The sequence below is a fragment of the Tursiops truncatus genome, chromosome 16 (genome assembly GCF_011762595.2).
Source record: "Tursiops truncatus isolate mTurTru1 chromosome 16, mTurTru1.mat.Y, whole genome shotgun sequence".
NCBI classification, from domain to species: Eukaryota; Metazoa; Chordata; class Mammalia; order Artiodactyla; family Delphinidae; genus Tursiops; species Tursiops truncatus.
The window spans coordinates 24792826-24819346 of record NC_047049.1 but is presented as its reverse complement, the minus strand read 5'-3'; the positions used below and the strand labels follow the sequence as shown (position 1 = coordinate 24819346).

General features: G+C 57.1%; 1 protein-coding gene across 8 annotated transcripts in view; it reads right to left on the bottom strand.

Moving 5' to 3' along the window:
- Positions 1 to 26521, bottom strand: part of SH3PXD2A (SH3 and PX domains 2A) — a 240037-nt gene that overhangs the window by 89830 nt on the left and 123686 nt on the right. For all 8 annotated transcript variants that reach the window (XR_004522555.2, XM_033842081.2, XM_033842084.2 and 5 more), the window contains one exon: positions 20884 to 20975. Coding sequence is in view for 7 of the 8 variants with exons in the window: in XM_033842081.2 (XP_033697972.1) it covers positions 20884 to 20975 (92 nt within the window). In the remaining variant the exon portion in view is untranslated. The remainder of the gene's footprint in view (positions 1 to 20883; positions 20976 to 26521) is intronic.

The following is a 26521-nucleotide window of genomic DNA, read 5'->3' as shown; positions in this document are numbered from 1 at the left end:
GCACGGTGAGGGGGAAAGGCAGGGCTCTCCCTTCTGGCATGCCCACCTCCTGCTGCCCTGCAATCAGTCCTCACCTGGGCAGGACAGCAGGCCGTCTGTCAGAGTCCAGGTCCTGAACCACTCAAGACCCCCTTCCCACCTCCCCTCCTTGCTCAGCTCTTGCCTGGAGGTGGTGCTGACAGCCCCTATACCGCTGGTGATTCCACTCCTGGTAGGTCACAGTGTAGCCTGCTTTCCACTTGCTGCTGAATCACTACCTCCCAGGGAGTCACAGGAAGGAGAAAGGGAGGGGAGGCGAGGGCTAGCGTCTCCCTCTAGTGCTACCAGAAGCTAATGTAATCGGAAAGGCCTCCCAGGCTGTCTTGACACAGCTCCATCAGGCCACTCAGCCTTCTCTGCAACTGGTCCGGGGGTGACCAAGACCACAGTGACCAACCATCCTGGGCAAACTGGGACATGGGACTTTCAGGGCTCAAACTGGGAAGGTTGCAGACAAACCAGGATAGCTGGTCACCAGATGGTCCACAGGTCAGGCCTGGCTGGGGGAAGGGGACGGGGTTCCTCCAACCCAGCATCACACCCTTCCCCCATTTAAACAGGGACTCCTGAGGCCTCCCCCTCCCCCACGTGATATAAACAGTTCATCTCTTGGCCCTTCCTCTTAGGATGCTGCTGCCTGCGGGGTGAGGACAGGCGCTGGAAGCAGACAGCCTCCAGTTCAACTCTCTGCTACTTGCTAGCTGGGTGGTCATCCTGAGCTACTCCCTTTACCTCTCGAGCCTCTATTTCTCTGTCTGTAGAAAGAGGATAATAACTCTACCAACCCATTAGGATCTGGGGAAGATGAAACATACAGCACTCATAAAGGGGGTTCACATAGTGCCCAGCACAGAAAATGCTATAGAAATTATTATTCTTTCACACCTGGACCAGACCCCATCTCTGTTGTTACCCAAATGCCAAAGGCCCGTTTGAACTCGGACCCTGCAGAACCCCCTAAAACCAAAGGAAGGGGCTTCTTCTTAAGGACCCCGCCATGCTGCTGGCAGCAGAGTGCCACATAGGGGCAAGTCCAGCCCCCTTATGCAGAGTTTTGGGCTTTCAGACACCAAACCAGCACTGGTCTCTGTCTAGTGCCGTCCACCTAGGGAAAGCCTGTTGTGCACACAATGTTAGAACAGGGCTCATCTGGAAACAATCATGTTTTCAGGGTGACACTGACCCACAGGAACTGGCAAGCTCTGGACTCATTTACTGGGATTCGTTTAACCTCCAAGGAGCGGCAAATGCTCAGAGCCCCGAACCAAGAGATGTTCATGCTAATGGCACCCAAACAAGTCAGCTTCCCTTTTCTTTTCTCTTCTTTTTAATTTTCTTTCCCTTTCTTTTCTCTTGGTGAGACATGCTGTGCTCCTTCCCCGGACATTCCAGCGAAGGGGCTGGTGCTGGAGACAGAAAAGAGGGAGAGGCTGCAGGGAGGGGGCAGGAAAGGCATTTAACAGTTCCTGTGTCTGGACCACCTGTTTTTACACGTGCTTCCCCTCCCTCTGCCCTTTCTTGAACAGACATTTGCCCTTCAGTGCTCTGAAGTAGGCAGAGGTGGTGTTAACCCATTTTATGGATGAGGAGACTGAGGTCCTGAGGGCTTAAGTGGCTTGCCCAGGCTTGTGAAGCGCCACTGACATCCTGACCCAGAGGGCTCCCCACGCAGAGGGCTCCCCACGCAGAGGTCCACCAGGGAACGGGCTGCAAGGAGAGGACGCACAGGCCGGAGAAGCAGGCTCTCGCTGGGGAAAGGAGGTGGCATCCTGCTGGTCACGGGCTCCCGGAGTGAGAGGAAAGCCAGGAAGACCCCCTGAGGCAGGGGAGAGACCAGGAAAGGAAGCCCAGTCTGGCCGGGCTGCTCTGTGGAAGGAGGCTGAGTCCCCACCAGGTGGAATTCTGAGTGCTACAGGGCCATGCCCTCCGCTGCCTGCCGTCCCTCTCCCCCGCACTGTCATTCCCATCAGTGAGTGTCCTGGCAGAAGAGGACAGGCACGCACTGCCAGCTTGATGTTCTCACCCTCCTGTCTGCTGGCTGACATTGGCTGCTTGGCCCGGGATGCCTGTCTGCAGGGCTGCGGCCGCTGGGAACCGCGGGTTGCCAGATGGCTGTGGGTGACCTTGAGAGCCAAGTGGTCTTGGGGACGTGGGCGGTACCTAAAATATGGGGTCTGGGAGTGATGGTATGCAACCTTGGCCAGGAGAGTGACGTGGAGCCCTTCACACAGTGATGTAGTGATGGTTTTGACGGCTGTTATCAACCAATAAGCACCTTCTAGCTCTTGCTGGGGGCTGCCTCGTGAGGGCCTGTGCAGGCGTGGGAGAAATGTGTGACATGCAGAAGGCCTGCAAGTTTGGGGTTAAATTAGGGGATGAAACTACATAGCACAGTGAGAAAGGTAACATTCTGAGATAATCTATGCTGAGAGTCACAGGAGACGTTACACTCCAGGTGCAGAGAAGAGAGAGATCCCAGGGCTGTAGGACATGCAAGGTGGCTTCCTAGAGGAGGAAGCCTGGAGCTGAGCCTTGAAGGATCCGAGGGGTTTGGGTCCATGGAGAGGGTAGAGAGGGGAAAGTTCTAGAAGCAGGAACAAGTAACTCCAAAGAGGAGGAGTTGAACTACTGGGGAGCATTGGTGAGCAGAGGGACAGGCAGGGAAAGGCCAGGCTGGGGGAGGGGAGGGGGGAAGGGGAGGGCTTTGATGTCCTGCTGTGAAATCTGGAGGTTCTCAGAATTAGGGAGTGATGGGGTCAGAGCCTGGCTGGAGAAAGGTTTTTTGTTAAGAGGTGCGATGGACAGCCAGGGGGGCAGGGCAGGAGAGAGGCTGTGACAGCTCTGAGCCTGAAATGTCAACAGAGCCACCAGGGTTCTGGGCCTGGCTCTGCCCCTCAGCGGCCGGTGGACCTGCGCAAGTCACTTCAAACTAGTGCTTTCTGAATGCCAGGTTGTGACCCATTAGTGAGTTCTGAAATCACCTTGGTGGGTTCCAACAAGCATCTTTAACAGGTAGACGGAACAAAATGATGGAGTCACCCACGGTTAAGTTTAAATCCTGTTTTGCGAAACTTGGGTTTCTGATGTCTACCTGCTTGTCTACCTGTCTGTCTGTATTGGGTTGTGATGTGAAACTTCTCACCATGGCAGCAAAAGGTTTAGAAACACCAACAAACTCTCGAGCCCTCAGTTTCCCCATCCCTATAAGGGGGCCCCTCTGAGTGTCCCCACAGGCTGTTCACTCTCTGTGAAACCAAAACTGAGCCAGCCTGTCGCTCCAGAAGCCGAGCAGGGAGGCTCTGAGGGCAGGGGCTTCCGGTGGGCTGAGGGCGGGAGAATCTGGAGCAGTTTTCCACCCCCCTTAGCCCCTAGCTGGGTTTTCGTTCTGGCTTTTGAGAGCCTTTGCACGGAATGGTCTCAAGGGGCAGCAGCCTCTAGGGAAGACAGACAGAGGGGGCATGAATCTGTTCCTTGCCCCCATCTGTGCCCTGATCTAAATTGTGGCACTGAGGGCCCTTGTGTCCAACAAGAATCCGTCCTTTCTCCGCAGGGGCTGTTTTCTCCAGGGTTCTGAGAATGGGCCCCATTGTGACCATGTGGACCGTCCAGAGAGGCCGGAATTCCTGCCCCGGGGCGAAAAAGCTGAATTCCTGGGGAGGAAAGAGTTTCCTCCCGCCTCCTGCGCACCCCTGAAGCTGTGTCCCAGAGAGGCCCGAGCCAGGGTGATCACAGACCCAGAAACCTCCCAGGCCTTGTGCTGGTCTCCTGAACATCCCAGAGGGGCTCTGCTGCTGCTCCGTCCACAGCAAAAGGACAAAGCTCCGTCTGTATGTCTGTCTCCTCACCATGACTGGACTCACCACTATGGCAAACGTCCTGAGCATGTCTCCAGCCCGGGGACGGCTCCACCGTGGCCCTGTCTGCAGAGGTGTGTCTCACCTGTGTGTGTGTGTGTGTGTGTGTGTGTGTGTGTGTGTGTGTGTGTGTCAGACACCAGGGTCCTACTGCTGAGTAGACCTCCGGCTTGCTTCTTGGCGGTGGGCCCGACACTCCCCAGCCCTGGCCTAATTTTGAGCTGGGGTTGGAAAGTTGGGAGCTTGGGCCAATGGCTTCCTGCTTCCCACGGAGGCCCAGGAGCCCGTCCAAGGCCCAGCTGTGCTTGTTCCTACTTCAGCCTCTGTGGGAAAGTGTGCTCAGACCATGGCCCCAAGCTTCTCCCAGGCGCCTAGCCCACTTGCACTGCCTGGGAGGGCCTGGGCTCTTGGAGCTTGTGTGGTCGCCTGTGACAGCGAGAGAACCGTCTCCCAGATTTTCCCAAACTCTACACCACAAATGCGTAAACACTGAGCACCCAGAAACGCCAGGCCCCTTGACACCTGCTTTATGTTGTTTCTGACGCAGGTGCCTTAGGCCCATTTTACAGATGAGGCTTAGACAGGTTAAGTAACTTGTCTGGTGCCACACAGCTAGCAATGAGAAAGCAAGGCTGCAAACTCAGGGTATTCTGTGCTTATGGCCACCACACGCACCCTCCCGCCCTCTCTAGTGTCTCACGACATTCTAAGGCCTGGGGAGGGGCACCTTGTCCAGAAAGCCCACTGATTTTGACCTCCAGTGGCACTGAGTGTCCCAGTTTGGCCCCCAGCACCTAGTAGTGCCCTACCTGGAGCTGCCCAATAGAATTCTCTGTGGTCATCGGCGGAAATGGCCTCTATCTGCACCGTCCAGTGTGGTGGCCACCAGCCACTGTGGCTGTCAAGTACTTAAGAGATGACTAGTGTGACCCAAGACCCCGACCAGGGATTGAACCCAGGCCCGGCAGTGAGAGCCCGGAATCCTAACCACTAGGCCACCAGGGCGCTCCCCAAGAACTAAATTTTTCATCTTAATTAAAATTGTAATGTAAATCGCCACAGTGTGCTCGGCAGCATGGCCTAGACCCATGGCCTGGATCAGGCACTGGCAGGTAGGTTTAGTTGGCTCACGTGGGGATGTGTGTGTAGCTGCCTGGGTTAAAATCCCAGCTCTGCCAGACAGATTTAGGGTCTCTCTGTCTTCATTTCCACTCTGCATTTCCACCCATCTAATTGGATCGCTGGAGGATAAAACAAGTTAACACGTAGTGAGTACCTGGTGCACAGCGAGGCTCGGTAAAGGTGGGCCGCTAGCTCACGCCTCCATCCCTCACCGCAGGCACAGGGCTCTGCACAGCCCCAGCAGCTAACCCTGGGGAGGGAGGAGCTTCTGGAGGAGCAGCTCGGGAAGGATGTGGGGAGACTGGCCTGGCTGGCCCCAGTGGGGAGGGCCAAGGCTTGGGATATCGATTAGAGATGAAGAAACCCAGGCTCAGAGGTGTAAAGCCACTTCACCGAGACCACGTGCAGGGGTGGCAGAGCTGAGCGGTTCAAGCCCCATCTGAATGGTTGTATTCCTTTCATGTGCCCCAGGAATCCTCGTGGCTGCCAGGCTTCCCGGGGGCCTTGGCCCCGTTGATTCTAGTCGGAAGGAGTGACAGGCAAGCCTGGATCCCCCTCACTGCTGGACCAAGTGGCTACTGCACGCCACGCAGCAGGAGGAAATACAGGGCGGAGGGGCTCTCTGACCAGGCCAGTGTACCCAGTGAACTTGGGGTGCCCCCAGGCCAGCCTGGGCCCAGGGCAGCTGGAGGCTTCCCAAGGGTCTGCCAACTGGCTCCCTGAGCAGCACGTGAGAGACAGGGTCTAAGGGGGGTCCTCAAAGACTGAGCCACCCAGCGTGGGGTTCACGAGACCTGGGGGATGGCAGTCCTCTCTGTGCCTCAGTTTCCTTGACCGAAATAATCAGGGCATTAGACCGGGCCCCATGTGACTTTTGCAAAGAGGCTTCCAGCTCCAGGCCCCAGGTAGGCCTGCGTCCTACCTGCTGCAGGAGGGGCAGCCTGGGAGCCCTGGGTAACAGCTTCCTGCCCCAGCCCTCCTCCAAGCAGCCTTCCTGTCAGCACTGGACCTGTTCTCTCTCCTCTGGGTCAGCCTGGCTCCAACTACAGCAAAGTCACTGTTTACCAGGACACCCATTACAGATCCCAGCGGGCCAGCCCTGGGCCACTGCCTTCAGCCTCCGCCATGTAACGACGTCACCAAGAAGTTCCCAGAGGCCCTGGAGCAGGCGTGAGCCCTTGGACCCCAGAGCATGGTGGGAACTGGGGGCGGGGGCATGGAGGGAGTGGGGCAGGCCACCGTACCCTGACTGTGCCCTCCTTTTCCAAAGCTGGAGGGGACTGAGGCATGCTACTGTTATTGCTACTGCTATTGTTATTATCACTAATATCATAACTGACAAGAATGGAGTATTTTTTCAAGCATTTACATTATGCTGGGGACCAAACTAAGCCCTTGACACGTATTAGCTCATTTTATCCTCATAACATTCCTACGTAGTAAGTTCTCTTATTTTCCCCATTTTACAGAGGAGCAATAGAGGATCAGAGAAGGCATGTCACTTGCCCAAAGTAACACAGCATGTGAGCCCAAACTGCCTTAGTCTAGCGCTCAAATCATTTACCATCTTGTGGCTGATAAGGACACCTGTAAAGTTCAGACAGATAAGCTAAATTAGGAATAGGTGGGGAAGAGGAAGCTAAAACAAAGGCAAAGACTCAGGGCCAGAAATACCCAAAGGACACCGAGTTCTAGACACTTCCTTTTCACAGCATCAGCTCTGGTGTGAGCACAGCTGCGGGGAATAGGAAGCCTGGCTGTGACACGTGGCAAGTGTCCACGACCACCTGTGCTTAGAGGCACCGTGGCTTCTGGTTCTAACGGCCCCTGTCCAGAGCGCCGAGGCCGACGCGTCTCCTGGCTGCTTCTTGGAGGCTCTGCAGCGGAAGTGACCCTTCATGGGTCTGCAGCCCGAGGACGGCCTGGCTTTGTCTGGGGCAGGTTTACAGTCTCCAGAGAGGCTGTCTCTCCCAGGGGAGTTTTCATAAATTCTGGGGACAGTGACACTGGGTTGATGCTGTCCTGGGCTCTGCCTCCCTCTGACTTTCTCTCCTTCCCTTCCTTCAGCTCCTAGCCCAGTGCTGACCCCCAACACCCCCAAACCGGGCCTGCCACGGCACCCTGGCTTTTCCTTCGTAGCTCTTACTATTGCGTCTTTGCTGCTTCCTCCTCTCCACTGTAGGCTCCGTGAGGCCGGAACTGTGATGTCTCCCCAGGCCTCGCAGAGGGCTGGGCACCACTGGTGTTTGCTGAGTGAGTGCACGAAAGCCTTGACTCCTGGCAACCAGGCCCAGGGCTGCCAGGTGGTTCCAAGGGGCTGGCCAGAACGGCGGTATAATCCTGAGCTGTCCCCCAGGCAGCCCTTCCCTCCATTCCCCCCCAGTAAAGCCCAGTGGAAATGCCACTTCCTCCAGGAAGTCTTCCCTGATCATTATAGATGGGTCAGCAAGTGCGGGTGCTAATTTGTGTAAAATATGAGAAGGCTCAAGCAGTCTCGATGGGCAGAGTCCACCCTCATGACTCGGTGCATTCCCTGTCCATGTGAGGATGGCCTGGGTCTCCTGTGCTCCATCCTCTGTCTGGGACATCACCCTGGCAAGTGTGTCTCTCTGCTCCCCCAGCTGGACCACAGTGCCTTACTGCCTCCTTTGCCCGTGTCCCCTGTGGGCCCAAGTCTGAGAACAAGGGCACGTGTGTGCTCAGGAGGTGTTGACTATGTGCCGGGCACAGAGAGATGTGCTGCGTATATATTACTGCAATTCTCTTGACCACTCCAAAAAGAAGGTGCTATCATTATCCCCATTTTTCAGATGGGGAAATCGAGGCACAAAATGCTTAAGTTGGTAGCCCAGTGGCAGAGCTCAGATTTAAAGTGGGTGTCAGCTGACTCCTAAGCCTGTGCTGAGAACCATCACCATCTTTTCAGGCTCTCGGTCTTCTAGCCTTCTCATGCCCCACCCCCCAAAACCCCCGCCCCTGTCCTGATGCCCCTGCTTGGAAGCCTCCGTCTGTCCAGGCCTATCCCTCCCTATCTGTCTCTGAACCCTCCGTCAGCATCCAAGTCCAGGTGGAGGCCTGGCTCCCCCAGGCTGCCTTCCCTGCCCACCTCCGGCCCCCAGGGGTCTGGCTCCCTCTCCAAGGCCCCCCTGCCCTCCTGGTCTGAGCATCTCCACCGGGCCTGCTTGACCATCTCATACTCCATGACTGACCCTGGTGCGCTGGCCGGGCCCGCCCTCCCAGGAAGAGGACCGCAGGGGACCGGCCCCTCCACGCAGGCCCTCCTCAGGGCTTTAGCCAGAGCGGCCCTCAGGCCTTGAACAGACTCAACCACAGTTGTCTCCATTCTGCTTACAGAAACTCAGAGCTTAGTGACAAAAGGCCTGCAGTCCCGGAGCCCCAGGCGGCGGAGGGGTAGTGCTGGCCCACCTTCCCTGCAGCTGCCAGCTCTTTCCTCTGATCCCCTGCAGCACCACCAGGGGCTCCTCTGTCCTTGACAAGCACCTACTACGTGCCAGGCCCTGCCATCACAGCACTGAGTAAGACAGGACCCACCCCTGCCCGGAGGAGGACAACACAGAACCGGATAAAGCCAATTGATAAACTGGGTTAAGAGCTGTGAAGAAAGGAATCAGAGTGCTGAAGTGGAGAAAGAAAGGGAGGGCTCTCAGGAAGAGAGGATTAAGGGAGAGCCTGAGGGGCAGACGGAAAGGCAGAGGCCAGGGCTGAGGCAGGGGCAGGGGCAGCAGGAACAAGGGCCAGGCCTCCCCGAGGCGCAGGCCACAGGGAAGCTCCCGGAAGACCTCCTAAGCGCAGCGGAAAGCCCTGTGGGTGTCGGTTCAGACAGGTTGTTTTGAAAGCTCCCTCCCCTGCTATCTGGGGAGGTCCCAGCAGCCCTGCCCTCAGGTGAGGCAGCCCTCTGGCTGGGAGCTCTTCGCAGGCTCCCCCCAGGTTCCTTGGGAGATGCGCCCTGGTCAGCCCCGGTCGCCCCCGGGTAGCTGGTTGATAACCAGGCACCACTTCCGGCTGCCTTGCCTCCCGCACCTTCCCTCGCTCCCTCACTGGTATCTTCTCCCCAGTAAGCCGCCTGAGCTCAGTCCTCTCCCCCACATCTGCTTCTGGAGGATTCCGAAACAAGACGCCATCTCTCCCTGTCCCTGGCGTGAAGTGGCCCCCACCTGCCCACCAAGATCCTCCTGGTCACAGCCCTGCACAGCGAGGCCGCCACCCAGACATGCCGGGTGGCGGCCAACGTGGGGTAACCGTGTCCTCTGGCTCCCGAGGCGCCCGCCTGCGGCGTCGCAGGGCTCTGTGGGCCTCATGGGTGCCCCCTCCTGCTTGGGGTGGGAGCCGGGGCTCTCCCAGCTGTTAGCCTTGAGTTCTTCGGCTTGGCAGGCGCAGGCTTCTCTAATCAGGAGCCTGCCTCTGTCTAATTGAATCAGACATGACCACAGCCCAGCTCCCACTTCCCCAGCCATTCAGAGCAGCCAGCAGCCGGCCCTTCCCCCCGGTCCCTCAGCCAGGCCCCCATTCAAGTCTCCATAAGGGCCTCCAGGTGCCCTTCTCCGCACCAGCACTCGGGATGCTCTGGAAATCAGCTGGGAGAGTTTCCGTGTGCTGGGAAGAGCGCTGGGCTCTGAGTCAAAAAACCTGGTGCAAATCCAGTTTCTCTGGATGACCTCAGGCAAATCACCTTCCTCCTCTGGGCTGCAGAACCTGACAGTGCAATGTGGCAGATGGGCTGGAGGGTGTCTGGGGAATGCTGGGCTCTGCAGGCTGGGACTGCGTGCATGCAGCCAGGCTGGGAGAGGCTGTTTGATGGCTCCAGAAACTGCAAACCCCTGTAGCTGCGAGCTGAGCCGTGAGCGTTCTGTGGGCCTTGGGTAGCCAGGCCTCTGGCTTCTTCTCCAGCACGTTAGCCCCTCAACAATAGCGCTAGTGGTAATAGGTCCCATTTATTCTGAGCTCGTGCCATGCAGCGTCTAAACACTTGCGAGCTTTATTGAGGAGCAGGACAGGTAAGACCCAGGCTCTCCCTCTGGACTGCCTGGGCTCTAGCCATCTCTGCCACGTAGCAGCCTTGCCAGTCACGTGACCCCTCTGTTTCTTAGTGGCACAATCTGTAAACTGGGGAAAATAACTGTACCCACCTCACGGATGGATGCCAAAATTAAATGAGCTAAAACACGATCATTGTTTTCTGCTAAACCTCTGGGCTGCCTGGAACGTGCCCTGGTAGAAAGTTGGGCATCTTGTGGCTTGGCCCCTAGATCTGTTGCCTGCGCCCACTGGCCTTCCGAGTGGCAGAGCCCACTGTGTATGTACTTCCTGGGGGTGGGGATGGAGTTTAAGGTGGGCACCCAGTGGGCCACTAGAATCAATAGGCAGGGAAGGTGCCCACTGAAATGGGTACCCTTGCCCCTCTGCCCTGGGCCCCCACTCAGCGGCCAGTGCACCTCAGAGCTGCACCAAGAAGGCCAGGCGGGCCTCACCCCTGGGCTATTGAGCAGTTTGTGCAAGGGCCAAAGCAGCTGCAACTACGGGAAGGTCTAGAAATCAGAGCAGGACACGGGTGGGGGAAGAACTCAGTCCCCAGGAACACGGGTTTCGTCTTCCCAGACAGGAGAAGAGGGAAGGGATGCTAGTGGGGCTCCTAAACCCTGGAGCCTGGGAAGGATTAAAGACCGTCCTCTGGGATCTTTTCAAGGTGATGGAAATTTTCTAAGATTGGATTGTGGATGGTTTAGCAACTCTGTAAATTTACTAATAATCGCTGGATTAACTGTATACTTAAAATGAGGGAATTCCTTATGTAAATTATACCCCCATCAGGCTGTTTGGAAAACAAAATCTCCCTCCTGTCCTAAGCACTGGGGCAGGCCTCGCCCAAATAGCCTCCGGTAGCCTCAGGCTGTGTGTCCTGGGTTGGGGGGCGGGGGTTCACATTGATTTCGGATTGCCCAGGTGACAAGTGGGCCACGTGTTAGAGAGGCTCGGTCTGGGGGTGGAGTCACAGCTGCGCCCAAGGCCAAAGTCAGGTCTCAGTTTGGTAGGGGGGAAGGGAGACCGGCTTTTTTGGGTGCTCTCTGAACCAGCCTCACTGTGTCCGTCCTGAAAGGCGAGCTGGGCAGCCCCCTTCTCGGAGGTCTGATCCCACAGCAGGAGGCCCTCAGTGAACACGGGCTGGACTGGCCCTGGTGCGTGCACCTTCTCACCTGGTGAAAAGCCTGGAGTCCCCAGGTGTGGAAGGTGCCCTCAACTGCACCTTCAGCTGCTTCCTACTGTGTGACCAGGGCAGCCATGCGGTGCTGATTCTTTTCAGCCCTATGGTCAGATGAAAGGTCCCACCTTGCAAACTGAAGCAAGTTCCCCTGGCCGTGGCCCCTGTGCTGCTCTTCCTTACACACCCCTGTGTCGTCAGGGGGGTGCACACCTGGAGTTGGGAAGGGTTTGGATCCAGCCTCTGACACTTACTAGCTGAGAGGTCACTCAACCAACCTGAGCCTGAGATTTCTCATCTGCAGAAAGGAGGCATGAACCTCACGGGATTATATGGATGGTTAAACAAGATAGATCATGCTCAAGTGTCCAGCACAGTTTCAGCCTGGTCTGCAACCGCCTGCCAGAACGCCGGCTGGTGTAATATCCAGTGTTGCCACAAGGGGGAGCCAAACACACACGGATCCCATGAACTAAGGCGCCTGAACTGACTGGTGCCTACCCTCCAATCTACATTAAGGCCCAATGTACCAGGGCCTGTGAAGGTGGGGAAGGGTCACGTGATCTCCAGAACGCTTGCATCTTTCACATCCGACTTGCTGTGAATGTCCTCCCTGCTCACAGCCCTCGGCCCCCACTCCTGACCCTGCCTGTTACATGACCCCCAAATTCTGTCCCCTCACCTGATGCCAAAGTGTGGAAGGGGTTAATGACTGTCCCAAATCACCAGCTGGACACTGGATGCCCCAGGCCCATCTCCTCTGGCCCAGCTCAAGCCAACCCTCTCGCTCTCCAGGCAGACAGACTTTCTTTCAACTCCTTGAAACTGCCCCAGTCCTGGCTCCTGTGCTCCGCCGCTTCCCACAGCAGCGGGCCAGGCCCTGTCTGTGCCATTTCCCCCCTCAGACCACGAGCTCCCCAGGAGGCAGGGCTGAGCCTCGCCCACTTCTGTGGCCCTGTGCCTCACACCAGGAAGATGATGAAAAATGCTTGAGTGGACCAATGCTTCCCGCCCGATGCCACCAGAGGAACACCCGTCTACAGGGCTGAAGACCTGGGTCTGCGGCTGAGCTCCGCCACGGACTCCCTGTGGAGGGGCAGCTAGCCAGGGGACTGGTTACAACGCAGCGGCAGTAATTACAAGGCAGCGGAACGAAGACTCCCCTCAATCAGGACCTAGTAGCGGAGCAGGCCTCCGGGGCTCTGTCGGGGGCGCACTCCCCCAGCTGGAGCCTCCAAAGGATGCCACTGCCCTGGGAGCAAGGGAGTGGGCACGTGGGGCCTCGGGCACCTGCACACCAGGACCATCCTCCCGGGGCTGAAGTTTCAGGGAGACACAGAAAGCACAAGCCTGAGAAAATAACTGGGACCCCCCCCCTCCCCGGCAAGTACCAGAATACCCTTCCCCACCCTGCCGCCTCCTTTCCATCCCGGCTTTGAGAGCTGAAAGTCCTGTGCCAGGACTGAACACAGAGGAACCCTCCCAACCTGGATGTGGCCTGCACACGCCCTGGCTCTGGGCCTCCCACCGGCTTACCCACCCAGCACAACAGCTGGGCCCGCAGAAGTCCTCGTTCCCTGGAGCTGACGCCCCTTTCAGGTGGGCTGGACACAGCTTCCCGTGGCCCCCTTCCTCTCACCTGCCCACCCAGGTTACAGGGGGCCGTGGCGGGGGGTTGGGCAAGGGCTTCTGTGCTGTTCCAGCCCCCAGCCTCCAGTGGATCCACAGTCCCTGGGTCCCGCTGGCTCTCTCACCCATCAGCATAAAGAGGCTATTGGCGCCACTGCCAGTGGCAGAGGGGCTGGAAGGACAGTACGCCCCGTGTCCCTCCCCAGACGGGTGGTGGTGAGGCCTGCCGGGTGCAGACAGCCGTCCCACTGACGAGGGTCGGACCAAGACTCAGCAAAGCAGGAAGCGGGTGGGTGGGCTGCCCACTCCAATTCCCAAGCCACCTGTCCCTTGGGGAGTGCCAGGAACAGGGATGCCTCAGAGGTCCTGAGAGCCAGTGGGGCGCCTGGTGGTGGAGGGGGCAGCTTCACCCCCCAGTCGGCACCAACCCTGGCGAGCCATCCCGGAGAGGAGAGGGGCTCAGGAAAGGACAGCCCAGCTCGTCTTCAGCTTGGCCCGATTCCATTCCCCTAGTCTTTTCTGAGTGGCCACTGTGCACCCAGGAGGGGTGAAGAGGAAAGGGGGAGAAGAGAAAGTTCCCGTTTACTGAGCATCTGTGCTGGCCAGGCAGCCTCAAGGCATTTACAGGCATCAGTGTCCTTGAACCTCACAACTATCCTGCCAAGAGGCTACTGTTGGCCTTTTACAGAGATTTCAGTGGGGAAGTGACTCATTCAAGGCCACAAGCAGAGCCGGGTGTTCTGACTGTTGTCTCTGGAGTGAGTTTAATTCAATTCACAATTTCCACCTAGTAGTGGTAGCCTTGAGCCCTGAGTTTGTCAGCCTACCCGGTCCCTGGCACATAGTAGATGTGCCGTGAACACCTGCTGGGTGAAGGCCGAAGCAGAGATGCTCTCCAGGGCTCTTCCCAGGACCTTCTGTTTGCTGCCCAGAGAAGCAGAAGGGAGGGAAGAAGAGAGTAACCTGCCTCAGCGCCTACTAAGTGCTCCACACACAGCCTCTACTTCATTCTCCTCGGCGCCGGGCAGGTAGGTGTGACTTACGGAGAAGGTCACGCTGCTGTCAGCGGAAGCCTGGATGCTGAGCTCCAGAGTCAGGCTCCTGAGCAGGCCTGACCTGGAGTTTGGGCAGGATCGAGGCTGTGGGAGCTCCTGGAGGAGGCTCCCCAAATTCTCGGGGCTATCCTGGCTGCACGGCCGCGCCCACGCCCCGTCTTCCTGCTGGGTCCCGCGGCAGGGCTGGCAACGTCCCCTCTGTCCTCCTGGACTCTGCTTTCCCCCACGGAGGGCAGCCCCAGCCTCCACTCCTTCAGAAGCAATGGGAAGGGAGGCTGGGAGATCTTGCAAAGAGCACCTGTCTGGGGGCTCTGCCCTCATGCCACCCCAGCCCCAGAACAGCTGCCTGTCCTCTGCCCAGGGCCTCCGTCTCTGGAAGCCTCGCTCAGCACCCTCCGCATCGGCCGCTGGGCCACCTTCATGAGGCCCAGGCCCAGATCCAAACCTGGCTCTCCGCCTGGATCAGGTAGGACAGCCTCTCTCTCTCGCTGGCCTGCCCGGGCATGGACACGGCGGTGGCAGGGGTGTGGACCCTGCCAGATGGAAGCTGGCCATTGGGACAGGCTGGGGCAGGGATGGATGGTCCCTCTGAACATTGGGCCATTGTTTTAGGCCACAACAGAGGGTGGCTCTGTGGCCCTGGGGCTGAGGAACAAAAACCTGTTTAGCAAGGCCCTGTTCCTCCCGTGCAATGTTGAGAATTTAACTAGGATCTGGCTGGCTTCAGCGGGAAGAAATGGGCCAAGGGGACAGGACCAGGCCTAGAGCCGAGAGGGGCGGCAGGGAGTGGAGACCCTCAGTCGCTATGTGAGCCCACTCTGCGCTGCAGGTGTGTGTGTGGGCCCTGCTGGCTGCGAGCTCCCAGGCTGCTGAGCGGTGGGAGGTGATGGAGGGGGCACCCCCGCCAGCCCTGGCCTCTGTTTTTCCCCTCTGCGACATGGGGGCCAAATGCGTGTGTGCCCACCTGCCCACGGGCTCGGGCCGAGCGCAGAGGGCCACCAATGTCAGGCGGCGAAAGGAGGCTGCCGTGCCCACGAGTGGCAGAGCTGTTGCAGTGTGGGGGGTCTCTTGCCGCAGTTCCCCCCGCCCAGGACCGCCACGATGACGGCAGCGAGCCTGGCCTTGGGCAGTGCTGACTGCGTGCCGGGTCTGTTCCGTGTCGTCCACGCACCATCCTCCCAACAGCCCTTGGTGGCAGGCACTATCGTTATTCACACCCTACAGATACGGAAACCGAGGCACAGAGGGGCCAGGGAGCCCAGACCACCTAACTCCAGAGGGGTCGAGGGTGCTGTTCACTCTGAAACCATGACAGCGGGCAGTGCAAGTTTTAATCTTGTTAAACAGCCCCAACCTGGGTTCACTCAATGCTTATCAGGCCAGGCCCTGGGGGGTCAGCGATGCGGGCCCCCATGGTGGGGAGAGACCGTAAACAGCGTGGTTGGTACCACGGCCAGGGCTACGGGCTCTGGTGCCAGGCCCTGGGGGGCCAGCGATGCGGGCCCCCGTGGTGGGGAGAGACCGTAAACAGCGTGGTTGGTACCACGGCCAGGGCTACGGGCTCTGGAAAGGCTTGCTGGGAAGCCTGAGGGCTGAGTAGGACTCGGGTCGGGGTGGGGGGGTAGAGGGGACAGGAGCGCTCCAGGTGGAGGAGACGGCTGGGCCTGGGCGTGGAGGCTGGCGACAGCCGGCTGCAGCCCTGTGCAGGTGCCTAAGGATGAGGGTGGCGTCCGTGGGCCAGGGGGCTGGAGAGATGAGAAGGCCGGTCTCAGGCCCTCGGGCCTCATGGGGCTGCACCTCCCCTAACCCTTCTCTGAGGAACGTGCACCGCGCGGGGGCGGTGCTGAGGACAGGGCTCCTGGAGGGCCCTTTGAGAACCTTTAGGTTCACTGTTTCAATGATGCCAATTTAAACTGGAACTAAAAGAGGCATTTGCTGGGTCACGTGGTCAACTGGCGTCCTGCCCGGCAGCCTGAGCTCCCATTTCCATCACTCTCATCACAGGGGAATCAGAGCTGAGGGGACCCGCTGCTCGGGGGCTCCTTGTGGAAGCCAGGCCAGGGGACGCCTGCCTCCCTGGTCCAGTGGTCCAGGATGTGGGTCTCAAGCGCTCAAACACGGGTAAGCCAGGGAGAGCTGGGCCAGCAGGTGTGGCCCCAGGACCGGGTGGGTCACGTGCATAGCCCAGGGGGTCACCTTGGGTGCTGCAGGGGTGCTGGGTGTGGCCTGCACGAGGCCAGGCCCATCTGCTTGTCAGAGTTGACGCTCAGGACCGCCCGGGACTCGTCCTGTGCTGAATCCCATTGAGTTCCAGGGATGTGTCCTTATCCCCCTCCTTCCGGATCTGGTGATCAGGGCTCTGTCCACCCCAAGCCAGCCTCACGGCTGCCCCAGAATCCACACAGGAGGGGCTAGGATGCGTCATCCCCAGCTCCTCTTGGCCGCCCCTTGCCAGCTGGGTGACCTCCAGGGAGCCACTTCACCTCTGCGAACGGTCACATCACAGCCTACCGCCTGTGGGGGACTAACAGAAAGCCTGAATGACGTTACTCGTCCATCCGGCAAATCTCCTGAGTGCCTGCTCTGGGCACTGGGATTACGGTGTGATCAGAACACGTACAGGTTCCTGCTCTCCCAGGCTGACAATAACATTAGGGAGGGAACAGGTCACATGGGAGGTGGTGATAGGTTCCGTGGAGGAAGATGAAGCCAGGACGGGGAGAGCCAGTGCCGGGGAGTTTAAACAGGGAGGCTGGCCAGGCATAGGCAGCTATTTGAGTCGGGGCTGCAAGGAGGTGAGGGGCCAGGCTGGGGCTCTCCTGGGGAGGGGGCGAAGTGTTCCAGGCGGAGGGAAGAGCCAGTGCGAAGCCCTCGAGGCAGAACGTGGCTGGAAGGTGTGAGAAGTGGCTGGAGCAGAGTCAGGAGGGAGAGGCAGGAGGTACCACCAGGGGCGACGGGAGGGGCAGGCGGAAGGGCCTCGACTCTGAGCCACAAGGGAGGCACGGAGGATTTTGAGCAGAGGAGGGACATGATCTGACCTATATTTTTAAAAGATTATTCCTTCCCCTGTGTTGAAAAGGGACCGTAGCGGGCGAGGGCAGAGGCAGGGAGACCAGTCAGGCCAGAATCCAGGGGTGAGACGAGGCTCGGCCCCCTGGGGTAGTAGCAGGGAGGTGGCGAGCCGCGGGCAGGGTCTGGGTATATGCCGAAGGTGGCGCGCACAGGATGTGCTGACGAGCTGCGTGGAGGGGTGTGAAGGAAAGAGGTGAATCTAGAATAATGCCAGCGTTTGGGGCCTGAGCCAGGGGCCCCAGGAGAGCCCAGCGCTGCTCCCACACAGCAGCAGTACCCGTCGGCCAGTAGTTCAAGGAGGGGAGGGCAGGGCCCTCGAGCAACCTTCCTGGGGCGGCCATCTGAGGCGGCGAAACCACCAAGGCTGCAGTGCCAGGCTCACCAAACGTCTCTGTGAAGAACATCCTTTCTGTGCAGGGACGGTGGCCTAGCGCAGCCACTAGCAGCCCAGAGGTGGGCCCCCCCTCCACCCACGGAAGCCAGCGAGCGGCCTGGGATCAAAGCCGAGGGGCCGGGCCTGTTGCAGGCCTTGTCTTCCCTGCAAGACGGAAAGGGCCACGGTCCCCCCACCCCAGCCCCTGTGAGCGCTCAGAGGTCCCGCAGCAGCACACTTGAAAGAGGCCAGGGTTATCTACAAAATTCCAGTTAAATCCACAGGCTTTGATAATTTGATAAGCCACTCCACAGTCGCCCCAGAGTCAAAATAACGCTGTTCCTCGATCCTGTGTTTATGTCTCAGGATGGAGGGGGGAGGTGTGCTGGCCTGGGACGGAGCCCTGAGAGGGAGCGGCTGCAGGCACTGGGCTGACAGAGGGTCAGCCCGTCAGCCCAGGTCACCCATGGGTCTGGGCTCTATGGCGAGCACACTCTGCATAGAACACAGGTCTCTCTTGGCAGGCTCTGGAGGCTGAGAGGGGCCAGGGCGGAGAAGCCCTTTGGAACCGTGTGGCCACAGCCGACCCCACCTCCTGAGCCTCAGGCCCGTCTCATGCTGGAGGGGTTCCTATTCTCAGGCCATCTCTTGCCAGATGAGATGTGAACTGGCCCAGGTGTGCAGTACCACCTCAAGAAAGAGGCAGATGACCCCCGCGGCCACGGTGACTCAGAGGCTAAATGCTTTGTGACTCCTCCCTGCAAAAGCCAGGCTGTGATCTGCAGGGTTGCAGCACGCACAGGGCCACATTCCATTCCATTCCACAACCTCCCATGAACAACACTGCTGTGCGCTTCCAAGGGGCCCACAGCACCAGCCGGGTTATCTCAGTGCACACGTCGTCTCCGTAAGCCCTCCGGACCGCTCCAGGAGTCCTGCATTCTCTCTTTTAAGGCATGGGGACACAGAAAGGCAGAGAGGCTGGGCACATGATCAGAGATCACAGAGCCTCGAGTGGAGGGCCTGGACCCCAGAGCCTGCCCCGCAAAGCCATGCCTGCTGCCTCACCAACACACAACTGTCTCCCCGAGCCTGGTTTCCACCTTCCTCGAGGGCCTTCCAGGGACGGGCAAGAGGCTAACCTACGGCTACTGGTGCTCAGGTCAACAGGTGAAATAGGACCAACTTATTTAGCTGCCTGGCGGGGAGTGGGTTCAGAGGTACGACCCAAAGGCAGGGTCAGTTGATTTTGTGGCGATGCACCTGCTATTTCACCCACCAGCAGCAATTCTTCTCCCCTCCTCTGGGCACATGATCACGTGTGACTCCAACGACAACCCGCCTAGGGAGGGGCATCTCCTCTCTCCCCGTGGAAGAAAGGAGAACAAGAGGCTCTGAGAGGCCATCACAGCTGGGGAGCGGCAGGGCCAGGTGGACCCGGTACACTGCTGCCGGTCTCAAGAGCCTTCTTCTGCCTTGGGAGAGTGAGGAAGGCGGGGGCGGGAACACAGAGGAAGGGGTACAGAGAGGATGCACTGAGAGGTGTCAGGACCACAGTCCTGGTCCCCTGATTCCTCCCCAAACCAGGGAGGGTGGGCAGGAGATGTGGAAAGAGTACCGGCCTCTGGAACCAGAAAAATCTGGGTTCAAGTCCTGGCTCCAGCTGTGAACCTGTTTCCTCATCTGTAACATGGGGACAAGAACATGTAACTCCCGGTGCAAACCTCTCTCACAAGCCTGACGCGTAGCAGGTACAGAGAGAGCGATGTTTTTCCTGCTGGTGAGAACACACATTTGTATCTCATTTTGTTGTTTACAAAGCTCTCGCCCCGCCCACGTGCCATCTAAGTTTCCAAGACAATCCTTGGAGGTAGCAAGATCACGGATTAATCACTCTTCCCTTTTTTACAGATGAGAAAGAGAAGGGGAAGGTACCTGAGTGTAGCCAGTCGTGTGCTCAGTAAGCAGCGGAGCCGGGGTGCGAGCTCGACACCACACCTCCCACTCCCTGTGGCTTTCGATTGCTCCACACCGTGAACCACACTGTGATGAGTTTCTGACGGTTCACAGCAGTTGCTTGTTTCTTAATCCTTTGGTAGCCAGTAAAGGAGAGGGCTTTGGTTGGGCCAGGTGAGCCTCTGAGCCGAGTAATGCTTTCCTCCCCCAGAGGGCCTAGGCCACTTTAGGCTCTTAGTCTTACAGCACGGGTGAAGAGAGAAGGGCTCCTTTAGGCAGGACCGCCACGTGTGGGTGTGCAGACTGTGTACTCTACTACCTCTATGGGCGCCGTTCACAGAGAGTTCACCGTTCACAACGGCGCCCCTGGAGCTGTGCGACAACCCTTGTCTGTAGGCTTTCTGCTCCCCATCACCAGATGGCCTCCTGCCTCTCCCCACCCGCCCCAGACAATTCCTCTGTACTATTCTTTCCCTTCCTCCTGTAGTACCCGCCCCATCTGCCTCCCTCTTGTCCACTCTGGTACTTTAAGATTTCAGGGGAAGAGACGTATGGAGTGAGGTAATCAATGTGCACCCCCTTCAGTCCTCTCCCCCAACCCTCTCCCCTCTTCCCTGGCTGCCTTCTTCTGCTCATCAGCCCCTGGATTTTTCTCTCCATTGAGAAGCTACTCTGGGGAGTGTGGGTGAGGGTAGTGTTCTGAGCAAGAGAAGGTAGCCATGAGGATGGAGTTTGGGCATGTGTGTGAGAGACCAGCAAGACCGGGCAGGTCGTCTTGACCACCAGGCCCAGAGTACCCTGCTTCCAGAGAGGAAAAGAGACATGCTTGGTGCCCCGTTTCTCCCCAACATGGAAAGTCAGCCAGCCCTGGGTTCAAGTCTCATGAGTTCAAGATTTGGGTTCATTCAAGTCACATGCCTGTCACATACCCAACCAGCTGCATGACTTCGGGAAAATTCACCTAACTTCATGCCCCTCAGTTTTCTCCTCTGTAAACCGGGCTACATTAGTCTATTGGATTGGGTTGGCCAAAAAGTTCATTCGGGTTTTTCTGTAAGATGTTATGGAAAAACCCAAACGAACTTTTTTGGCCAGCCCAGTAAAATGCTACAGGTAAAAGCCATTTAGTAAACGCTCTGTGCACACTCATAGTTGTTTTTGATGATGATTATAAGATCTGTTGCAGCAGCCCAGCACCGCTGGGTTAGTCAGCAGGTGAGGTTCACCTGGGCAGCGCGTGCCCTCCTAGTTCTGTGTTTCAGCTGGGAGCTTGGTAGCGTCAACGATTAAGAGCAATGACCGCTAACCCTGGGCATCTGAACCGCATGACCATTATATTTTCTGTTATCTCATCTGCTCCTGACCATAACCTGTGAACTATGAAGAGTTTTCAGGAAAACCTGCTCCCCAGATGCAAAGATTGGGGTCAAGAGAAATGAGGAACAAGCCTAGGCAACAGGAGTCTGGGGAAGATGGCCCGCCTCCTTTGGTCCATCTTTGCTTAGCCTCGTTGGCCTTGCCAGCTCTCCCCCCACGCACACGGGAGAGGCTTGAACTACAACTTACTCTTTCGGGGGGTTGACATCCTCCGGTCGGGCCTCAAAGAACCGAAAGACTTCATCACACTGTGAAATATGGGGTGGCAGCCGGACAAGTGCCTGTGGAAAGACAGGAAGAAAGGGCATTAGGCCTGATGAAAGTGGGAACAGGAAAACCCAAAGCAGGGCCAGCTTGGGCCAACAGTGATGGGGGAGGCGCGAGGACTGCGCCGAGGAAGACACAATCAATCAGCTACCCACCCACCCAACCAGACAACTAATCAAGGAATTAACTAATTAGCTAACTAATGAAACAACTCTCCATCTGTCCATCCACCCATCCCTCCCACCAACTAACCAACCACCCAATTAATGAACTAACCAACCAGTCAACTGATAAAATAACTTATCGGTCAACCAATCAACTTTTCAACCATCCAGCCAACAATTCAACCAACCAACTATCTAACTAGCCAGTTAACCAACTAAACAACCAGCCAAACAAATGAAAAAAAAGGGGGAGGCCATTAAACCCTAGGTCTCAGGGCCCTCAAGAACGACTTATTCTGCATGAACCCTGACAGAATTCTCTCTTGCCCACGGAATAAGTCCAAGAGCCCTAGCCTGACAATCCAAGGTCTTTTCCTCCCGGCCTCATCTCCCACCAGCCACACTGCAGCTGCACCAGATGTCCACGGTCCCTAATACCCACTGCACGGTTATTTAATGACAAGCTGATGATTCCATCAAGGACAGCAGGGTTCTATGGCAGAGTCTGATAGGACCTGGGAAGACTGGGATAGGAGGTGGTTTTAGGAAAGTCTCTTTGAAGCTGAGTCCTGAGGGTGGGTAAGAATGAACTGGTCAAGGTGAGGGCGGGGGTCGGACCAAGCACGGTGGTCCTAGGAGCTGAATGAGGTTGGTGTGGCCTGGTCTAGCAGGGCCTTGCTTAGGCCAAGCTGAGCTGAGCCTGGAGGAGCAGAATAAGCTGAAGGGTGTGGAAAGGCTTCTTAGAAGAGCGGGCAGGAGCTCGGCCAGAGGGGTGTGCAGGATTCAGACAGGCGGGAGGAGGTGAGCGTCCTGAGGAGGATAACTGTGCAGTCAGGGGTGAGGGCCAGCTGTGAGCTTGCATCCAGGAGGGGTAAGCTTGCGCCGCTGGAAAGGGAGGGATGAGGGTCAGAGGTGATCAGTTTCCCGCTGTGCACCAGCACGGACTCCACACCTTGCAGCCTGGGCACCTGGACCGCTGTCTCGGCTCAGTGCAGCATGGAGCGGTGGGGAGAGGGTTGATCCTTTAGTACAGACAGGCAGGGGAGGTCACCGTCAAAGCAGGGCTGGGGAACGGGGCCAAGGGAACGCTGGGCTAGAGCCAGGAGAAGGAAGAGGCAAACCCTGGGCTACGGAAGTGTGAGGAGGAACTGCTGATAAGGAGACTCCGGGGCGGTGGTCAGACGGGAGCCCGTCTCGAGCATGTGCCTCTCCAGGCCCCCTGCACCAGGGCTGCTTCAGGTGCAGTGACCCGGCCTGGCAGCTCCCCCATGCCAACCATGCTGGGCCTCCATGAGTGTGGCCACCGGGAGCCTCACGATGGTCCTTGTGAGGGCAGATCTCATCCCCGTGTTACTGAGGAGACAGAGGGGTCAGGGAGGCCACGTGGCCTGCACACAGGTGGGAAAGACGCTGCTAGAAGGTAAGCTCCATGCGGGCAGAGACTTTAGTCTGTTCTGTTGACTGCTATGCCCCCAGACCCTAGAAGAGTGCCTGGCACTCAGTAAGTATTTGTTAAACATGAATGAATGAATGAGTTTGGTGTGCAGAACCCCTGTCCAGTAGTGGTGGGACACGATAATGTGGCAAAAAAAGCACATGTGGTCGTGGGTTGCATTGACAGAAGTACAGTGTTGAGGAAGCGGGCAGTGATCACTTGCTTCTCTGAGTTGCTCAGGTAACAAGTTAAGTGTGGCATTGAGCACGACGGCCCTTCCCGAAGCCAAAACCACACCTGGGCAAGATGGGACAAGACCTGACCTTAGCAGGTAAGACACACTTGTGTAACTCCCTGCTGTTCCTTCCAGAGCCTGTGGCTTTCCAAGGGTCTCCAACAGATCCCATCCCCATGACCAGGAGAGCGATTAAAAAAAAAGAAAGGAAATTAACATTCAATGAGCAAATACCACGTGTCAGGCACTATCTTCGGCTCCCGGACTCTCCAACCATCCAACAAGCATGGAGCTTTCAGTGTGTGCCCTGGCGGTACAGGCATGAGCCAGACACAGCCCCTGCCCTCACAAGTGCACATCTGATGATGTGCCGTCCAATTCTGTCCTGGACGCACCCATCATTGCTCCCATTTATGGTGGGGACGCTGAGGCTCCTGGGGGGCGAAGCCACGACTAAAGTGGCAGAGTGAAGCCCTGTGCTCGACGCAGGCTGGGTGGAACTTACGCCCAGAGTGTTCAAGTTTTCATTTAACGCACATGGTATGTGCTGTTTTCTCCCCCAGGAGAGAAGGGCAGAAGGAAAGAAAAAGTGAGGAAGAAGAGAGAAAGAGAGAGACAGAGACAAAGAGATGGAGGGAGAGAAAGACAGAGAGAGACAGAGTCACAGATGGAGGGAGAGAGAGGCAGAGACAAAGAGAGATGGAAAGAGAGAGAGAGAGAGATGGAGTGAGAGAGACAGAGACAGAGAGATAGAAGCAGAGAGAGATAGAGACAAAGAGAGAAACAGGCAGATATACAGAGAGATGGAGAGGGACAGGGAGACTGAGAGGGAGAGGGAGAGACATACAGAGAGAGACAGAGAGAAGCAGAGCTCAGGCATGTGCAGACAGCAAGGGCTGCTGGCAGGAAGCAGGAGGGTGCCAGGAGGGAGCACTAATGGGCCGGGATGGGCAGGAGGCAGGAGGGAAGTGTTACCAGGGGCCCAAGCTGTGTGCAGAGTCGCTGCCAGGGTGACCTCCCTGACCAGCAGAAGGCGGGGGTCGGGGAGGGGGGGAGCGGGGCAGGCGCCCTCCCACTTAGGCGCAGAGCTGCTGGCCATCTCCCCCCGCCCGCAGCAGCAGTGAACACAGGGGCTCTTCATGCCGACAGAGACCGGCATTCCGGGGGCAGAGGACGCGTGGGCTGGAAGGGCCTCAGACAAAGAGGCCTTTTGGGCGAACCGCTGCGGCATCTTTATTTAACAGGGAGCCCCGAGGGGAGCCGCGTTGAGGGCTCGTCCTGATTTCAGGCTGACAAGAGGCTCTTGGCTCAGGGCAGCTTCCATCAGCGCTGCCGCCAGATCCAGCTCTGGCCAAAATCATTTGGCAGGAGAGCCGGGTGCTGAGCAGTCAGTCCCCACGGCCTGGGCTGGCAATGGCAGGCAGAGCCGGGGAACCCCCAAACCTAGCTATTCTTGGAGGAGCAGGTAGTGACCAACACATGGGCATCTTCAGGGCCACCACCGCCGGCTCAGGCCTAAAACTCTGCCACTGGACATTCAGGATGTATGCCATGGGGTGGTTAAGTCAGGGCTAGGCAGATGGGAGTTTGAGTCCTAGGTCTACCGTTAACAGGCTGTGTGATGCTGAATGCCTTGCTTGCCCTCTCTGAGCTCAGTATGATAGATCTCACATGGCGCCTATCTTTTAGGAGATTCAATGAGATCATGAATATGAGGAGCCTAGCACAGTGCCTGGCACTGAGTAAACAGTAAAATTTAGTTACACTATTGTCTTCATTATCATTATCCTTTGGGTGAAAGCAGTGAGGTATACTAGAAAGAATGGGAGTCAGGAGACTTCAGTTCTACAGTAGGTCCAATTCTGCCGTTATATACTTGCTCCATGACCTTGGGCAGCCACTTCACCTCTCTGGTTGTTGTTTCTTCTAGGATAAAATAGACTAGCTTCAGAATCTCAAACCGTATCTCATAGAACACCTGTTTGATGAGATAAAATCAGTTCTGTGGGCACATGTGAAACGGTGCCTTGTAGATCCCCATCTTGGTCTTGGTGGGCATCATGTTCATTAGCACAGCAAAGGCTCTGAGAAGTCCTGCAGGCAAGAAACCTACAGAGCTGTGTTCAGGCCAGTACTTATTAATAATGACGACATCCTGGGAATTTGACTCATTTAATCATCACATTAACTCTAAGAGATGAGTATGACTATGATTCCAGTTTAACAGAAGAAGAAACGAAAGCACAGAGAGGTTAAATCATTTCTCAAGGCCATACAGCTAATAAGTGGCGAGATTTTGAATGAGGTGTCTGAGTCCAGAGCCTATGCTCTGTCTGATCTGCAACTCTGTACTTCCTCCAGCATTACCCACAAGTCTCTGACTGTGGAGCTGGTTTTCCAAACAATTCCTATTGACAGCCCATGGAACACAGCTAGGCAAATCCAGGCCAGAGACATTCTGAAGTTTCTTCCAGCTCTAACAGTCAATGGCTCCAGGACTGCAAACAGCACCACTATCAGTGAATTCAGTGTCCAATCTATCACCAGCCCGGTCTTTGCAAGTACAGCAGTGGCATGGGAGGGGGCCCCAGGCAGACTGTGCTCAGACCCTCTGCTTCGAAATGATCTCTCTCCACGAAGCCCACCACGCTGGGTTATGTCTATCCCAGGACAAAAAGCAAAGTTCTGCATTTGTCAAAGCAACTGGGGGTGTCCTGCTCTTTCCACAGGATCAAACATTGTCCTATTTTTAGCAGCATCATTTTGGTTTCTAATCAATGAGAATCTTAGAGTAAAAGCCCAGCAACTCTGGGTGGGGTAGGGGGATGTGGTGGGGAGTGAATGGGCTGAGGGGGCTGAAGTCCTACCCATTTGGCCTCCACTCTCACCCCTGGGGCTGCTTCTAACCTGCTCCGGACTGTTCCTCTTAGATCAGCATCTCGGAAGCTGGGGGCTCACCGAACTTTTATAAATCAGAGTATGTCAAACACACGAGTTCTCTTTTTGAAGGATCTAAGAAGCGAATTCTTTTGTAATGGAAACAGTGCTCAATTCGCAATTGCAGTTTAAGGCATTTCACAAGGGAGCCTAGTAATTGGGGCCTTGGGGACAGGTCACCCTCCTTGGAGGTTTCCTCTGCTTGTGTGCGATCTTTGCATTGTGTCGTCAGATACTGCCTGGCCTCCCGCATGGGACCAGGCTTCCTGCTTGTTAGTGAAGACACAAAGGTAACAGATGGGGCCTCCAGGAGCTCTTGGTCTGGAGAAGATGAACACACAGAAATTACCCTCCTATGGAGGGTAAGTGTGCAGCGTGGAGGCGTGCACGGAGTATTCTGGACAGCAGGGGTGGCCAGCTTCCTCCAGGGAGGTGGAAGGCTTCTGGGAGGGGCATCGTGGGAGCCAAATACATCCCCAGGAAAGGGATTAGCACAGGCCAAGGGGTGGAAGTCTAAGGGAGTCTGGCTAGCTGGGTGTGGCTGCACTTCTGCAGACGGGGCTGCAGGGCGGAAGCTGAGGCTGAAGCAGCCCATGGAACAACCCCACAGATGGCCCAGCTCAGCCGGTCAGAGGTTCTTGTGGAGCCGATGAGGCTCCTCTGAAGGCCTTTAAGTAGAAAATGGACACAATCAGCTTTATCCCAGGCTGGAAGTGCTTTCTTCCTGGGTCTGTCTGGACCAGAGGAGATGGAGAGATTCTGCCACCTGGGTTTCCTCAGAGCACCAGA